Genomic DNA, 6000 nt, shown 5'->3' with positions numbered 1-6000 from the left:
TTATATTTTATATTATATATTTGATTTATAATTATTATTTTTTTTAATACAACTCAATTCACCCCCTCTCTTGTGTTAGTCATCTGGGCAACAGTTTTGTTGCCACTACCTTCTAGAGAATGCAATATATATTAATGAGTTGAATCTGCTTTACGTTTCGATAAAGAAGGATATGAGACGAAGTTCATGCTGTGTCTTGAGAATAAAGGTCACCATAGCGCATATATATATATATATATATATAGTTCATGTTTTTCTTCTAATTTATTTTTTCAGTACAGTTGACCTAGATATGAATGCTACATCTACTGAGAACAATCGTCCACAAGGGGATGCCACAGTTCCTACATCGATAGATACTTCTATCCCTAGACCTACATCCAAAGCAGCTACATCATGTACAAGTAGTCGAGTCCCAATAGAGGCAGAAGATGAGGAGAAGCAGTTTAATATTGAGGATAACTGAGAAGGACACACAATAGGATGGAGAACCCCCTTTATTAGTGAGATATGAAATACCATTAACAAAAAAAACCTTGTTTGTTTTTGTTAATTCAAAATAACGTTTTAGTTTTTTTTTTTTTTTAATTTCTAAAACAATATAAGATGCTTGCGATTGGAGGCTAATGGTGCTAAAATTTGAAAATTATTGCTAATTTGTAATTACTAAATTATAGGTTTTTTCTTTTATTCTGATACATTATTACATTGTGCTACTTGTTTGGAGGTTGCTTTGCATTTATTTATTTATATTATATTGGTGATTTTGTATTTATTTCTATTTAATTTTGTAACGTATGTAATTTATTTTTTATTTAATTTTATTTAATTATTTTTTACATTATTTTTTAAAGAAAAAATATAGTTACAAGCATAATTGTGTACTAATCTATACACCAATGTAATGTGATTGGTTAAAAAGTAAATTTTATTAAAAATAGTGTTAATTTAAATTTTAAATATGAATAAATCAGTATTAATATACATATTAATACGCAACTGTACTTATACATAGCAAAAACACTTTTTTAAAAATAAAATGCCCACTAAGCCATAGGGTGTTGGTAATTTTTTTTTAGTATTTTAAAAGCTCAATTATCATATTGGGCCGAGCCTTCGGAAGTGTGCCTTGGCCCAATCACACTCGATCGGAGAGTGTCATTTGGTGTTTAATGCCACATCCTGCGGAAAGATTTTCTCCAGATAACAATCCCGAAGTTCGAACAACTACTTTTTTTTAGAACAATTAAAATAGAATCTCCACAACACCCCTAGTCCTAGATGCACTGCCGACCGAGCCCAGAGACAGTTTCTGGCTTTTACAGGCACGCAATTTAGGGTTCGTGTTCTGACGATTTAGTTTTTATCGGTTCGTATTCTGATGATTTATTGAACTTTTTTGTTTGTTTTCGTTACTGTTTTGTGTTTTATCTCGTTTATTGTCATCCATATGTGGGTGTGTTCGACTCTTTTCTGGACAGTTTTTGCGTTTGTGTTTTTCAATTGGATCCGTATATATGTTTATACCGATAAAAAAAGTTTGGGTCCGTGTATATGTTTATATACCAAAAGAAATTTTCACATTGTAACGGTTTTTTTGGTTCAAGTATGTACGCAGTTTCTAGCTTATATATATGGAGACGCGTTCCTTCCTTTTGTCTTTTTTCCAGGGTTGCTGGGGGGCGGGGGCGGGAGGAAATAGATTTGAAGTCCCAACTTTATTGGGCTAATTTTTTGGGAAAACACGATCTCTATTTTTTTTTTCCCCTTTTAAATTATTTTTCTTTCTTTCCTTCAAGGGGAAGCCAATTATGTGGTAACCGGTGTTCTGAATTTCCAGGATCATGTTATTTTAGTTTGATCTGGGCTCTGAAGAAAACATGCCATTGATGATTGGTTATTTTTCCATCAACTAAAAGTTGAATGGAAATTAATGGTTTTTTCTAGTTCATTTTATGAATTTAAAGTTTGGTTTTATTATTTCGCTTGGCCAATTCGCCCTATTTTATAACAGTATTCCTAATAGTTAGGATTGTTATGGCTGTAGGTTGATTCCCCCCCTTCTGTGCAGAACTTCCACTTCCTCTCCTCGTCCTTTTCTAATATGTTTTTTTATTTTTTCAAATTTCTTATCTTTTTAAGTTTTCAGCTCCATAATTTATAATTTCTTGACAGAGAAAATGTCAGGGTATGAGAATGTTGTTGGGGGTAAGCTGAAGCTCAAGGGAAAAGCCCTGGATGTCAAGGCTGGGGGGGTGAAGAAGAAAAAGAAAAGTAAGAAACATCAGGATCAGCTTTCTGAAGTTACAGAAAATGAACTTCCAGCAGGTGGGTTATTATTTATGGCATGCAATTGTTTTTTGAAGTAACCCCTAGGGTTGGCTCAAGTGGTGAAGGCCTTAGTCTTGGTGGTATGCTCCTTCCAAGATCCAAGTTTCGAATCTCATTGGGGTGCAAACAATCTTTCTGTTTTGTTTTTTGGGGGGGGGGGAGGTATCAAAGAAGCATGCAATAAATAATCATTCAATTGTGATAAATGTGTTACATCTTACTTAATGAAATGCAAATAGGATGGTAGTATGGTGTATATTTGCTAAATGATGCAAATGTGTCGCATCTTACTTAATGAAATGCAAATAGGATAGTAGTATGGTGTATAGAATTTTTCTTTAGTAATTAAGATAATTAGTTCTCCGTTATTAGTATTATTTTGTTCAGAGGTTGATATTTACATCATTTAGCAACTTATCAAAAAATATTTTCATCATTTACCGATATCTCTCTTTTCAGTGTTTGCTTGCTTAAGATAAGTCTTTCTAGGTTTGAAAAATGCTTCATCTGGAAACTGGGATTCCATTCTCGTTTACTTTGATGATCATGCTAGGATTGTTTTCACATACCAGGCTTTTGATTCACTGTGCTGTTCCAACAACAATGATTTACTGACCTTGATCAGGTTTCTCTTTGATCATTTCTGTTTGCATGAGTAGAGTCCAAGATAAATTCCATATAATCCTTTTATTGGTAGTGGTGGCGGTGCCCACTTGAAAAGTAAAAATGAAGAAGCTACCTTGAGACAAATATAACAATTGCAAAACTTTTTGAATATAAATATAATAATTTAGAAGTCAAAGGTGGTGACATTTATTTGCTCTATTGTTGCCATGCTTTGAAATCTGGAAACACTGCTTGTATATTAGACTTCAATGAAATGCCGAATTCTGTTAAGGGTAGAGCATGTTTGTTGCCCAAAGATGGGGTTTTAAATATCAAAACTGGGGCTGTGGTAAAATTGGCGACAGTTGCATTATACAACCATCTTGTTTGATCCTGTTCTTTTCCATCTTTCCATCCAAAGTGTTGAATGCATGAACACATTTTCTCATTAATTTTTTTTTTTTTATTTGGTGCAGGTGGAAGTGCAGATCTATCAGCTGATCCCAATGAGGATGATGTAAATGATGGAAACAAATTGAGCGAGGATGGAAAGGCTGGTCATTATGGTGATCATCTCACTCCTGCAGAAAGGCGATATATAGAGGAGAGGGAGAGAATTGATGTTCATAGATTGGCAAAGACAGCTAATAAATCTCACCGTGACCGGATTCAGGATTTCAACCAGTATTTGGCAAATATGAGTGAACATTATGACATTCCCAAAGTTGGTCCAGGATGATCCGGGAAAGTTTATGAGTTTGAAGAACAAGGGATCAACCTTTTGTTTGTCACTGTAATGTCAATGCTACATGTACACATTGTGGTTCCGACTCCCTATTTCCCTGGATTTATGCTTTTGTTTAGTGACTGTTGATACACTCCAGGTTATCTAGGTTATCTTTTTTTCCCGTATTTTCCCGTTGTGAATTTCAATTACCAATTGCTTTTTCTGAAGTTTGCAACATGCAAACCTCTTCTACATAGCCAATGACAGAGCATCTGTAATATGTTACTTCCACTTCATGGATGAGGACGACGAGGAGAGTTTTGTGCACTAATGATTTGACTAAAAGATCTTATATTCGTGGAATCCCTTCGATAACATTCCAGGGAGCTTCAACAAGCAATACTACTCTTCCAGTTGAAGCTTATAGACTTTTTTTAAAAAATTTTCCTGCCGATTGAAGCACAATTGGGAAAAATAACCCAAAAGAAGTGTTAGATTGCCCCCAGCATATTCAAATTTTCCTAGAATAATCAGCTAGCTATTCTGTTTGTCATCAAGCATCGTCTATTTCCTTGCTTTGGCCGCATAAATTCCAGTTTGTTTCTGCACTTAAGGTAAAACCTCTCATCCATCAGGTTTTATCTATAAGACCAATCTCGCTAATGCCAACTCCATGACGAATTTGCTTTGGTACCCCTGTTTTTGCCCATGCAACTTTCGACTATACTGCTTTATTCCGAACAAACTAAAATTTAACATTTCAGCTATATTATTTCCAATTTAATTTAATTTTATATAATATTTTGACAGAAAATTTCATTTATTATAGAGATTTATTAGAAAAGTAATATTTGCTTTTAAACACGGTAAAACATAAGACAAGATAAATAAAGTATTTTTATTTGGAGTCATCATTTATATTCTCTACAAACTGTGGAGATTTTAAATCATAATTTTTGTTTTGATGTTTGCTTAAACTTTATGTATACACATTTTAATTAAAAATTTATATGAACTTTTTTGTTATGATTTTTGTGGAATGTTGTACCGGCCGGCAAAATGTGAGCCTCAACCCAAGGACCAGGGCACAAGTAGTAAGATCCACCTTCTCCACAAAGCCCTCAGAGTCAATGGCCCCATGGTGAGGGACCTCAACGATCACCGAGTCGGGGATTCCATATGAATTCCTTAATTTCTTAAGGTTGGCTATAGTAAGAATGGATAACCAATCAAAACCTTTGTTGTAAGGCACGTCACGCTATGAGAAGGATTCCATTGCCATTGAGGACCCCAACAAGAGGCGAGAGGGAGATCCTTGGGAGGTAAGTCGAGAAGCCTTCATGTGGTCCATTGATGCGAACAAGTGATGCGAAGGAGGAATGATAGGGTTTTGATGGGGAACACGAGCAAACAAAAGAAGTGAGAGAAAGGTTATGAGAAGAGAGAGAAGATTACTTATAAGGTAGGAGAAGTGACAGTTGAGTACTCTAGGAAGAATGCAAGTGGACTGATAGTAGAATCATTGTGAATAGATCCCACGATTTGGTGATGTGATTAGAAGCATACACAAAATCGTTATGACTTCCCCAAGGCATAGGAGCATGAATTGCCAATCAAAATGAACAATGTGATAGGCCAAACCGTTCATAGTTATAAAGTTCTCGCCAGGATAACGTGGGAGAATTTGTTGGATTAATGGAGAGGTTTCTCTATCCCCATTAAACGGGCCCAACAATATCTTAAGGCCCATACGGGAAGTCCAGTAAGTTGGAGGACCAAGAGTGCCTACAATCAAGAAATTACGCCTCTCAGTATTAATATAGTAACTGCTATTAATAGCTAGAAATCTCTCCAACTAAGGAAAGGAGTGAGATATTTGCCTGAGTACTCCTCTCCTCTGAATTCAAATCTGGGAATTCGATAAGCAAAGCCCCCAAGTCAAGGGAAGAGATCAAGCCACTAACCGTCCCCCATCGGCTAAAATCCCTCGCCTATAATTATAGCTTGGGGAAACTCAAGAGCCTCTCATGTGGCACCTGTCCCCTCATTCCCAAACCCTAATTATGTTTTTCTAAACCCTTAACCCTTAAAAGGGCCGAAACTAGCTAGAGGTTAGGCCTTTTCTTAAGCTTAGGCGCCTATTGCACATACACAAGACATGGTTTAATGCCAATCCCACACTCTAAATCTTCTCAAACCATTGGACTTTAAGTCTATTAAAACATGAAAAGTAACAAGGACGGAGTTAACTTAGACCGGGTTATCACATAACATTACATAAACAAAACTTGAAGGGGAAAAACAAAATGATACGTCACTTCAATACCGAACTACAA

General features: G+C 35.5%; 1 protein-coding gene across 2 annotated transcripts; it reads left to right on the top strand.

Moving 5' to 3' along the window:
- Positions 1-1182: 1182 nt before the first annotated feature.
- Positions 1183-3849, top strand: LOC122313090 (protein FAM32A-like). Of its 2 annotated transcripts, none has more exons than XM_043127826.1 (3): positions 1183-1339; positions 2176-2328; positions 3414-3849. In XM_043127826.1, exons 2-3 carry the CDS (start codon positions 2181-2183, stop codon positions 3674-3676), a joined length of 411 nt encoding a protein of 136 aa, XP_042983760.1. In that variant the 5' UTR covers positions 1183-1339; positions 2176-2180; the 3' UTR covers positions 3677-3849. The 2 variants fall into 2 exon arrangements, with proteins under 2 accessions (XP_042983760.1, XP_042983754.1); XM_043127820.1 differs by having other exon boundaries at positions 1202-1369.
- Positions 3850-6000: the final 2151 nt, after the last annotated feature.

The sequence above is a fragment of the Carya illinoinensis genome, chromosome 1 (assembly GCF_018687715.1).
Source record: "Carya illinoinensis cultivar Pawnee chromosome 1, C.illinoinensisPawnee_v1, whole genome shotgun sequence".
NCBI classification, from domain to species: domain Eukaryota; kingdom Viridiplantae; phylum Streptophyta; class Magnoliopsida; order Fagales; family Juglandaceae; genus Carya; species Carya illinoinensis.
Note: the sequence above shows the minus strand (reverse complement) of the source record. Positions and strands in the feature narration are given on the sequence as shown.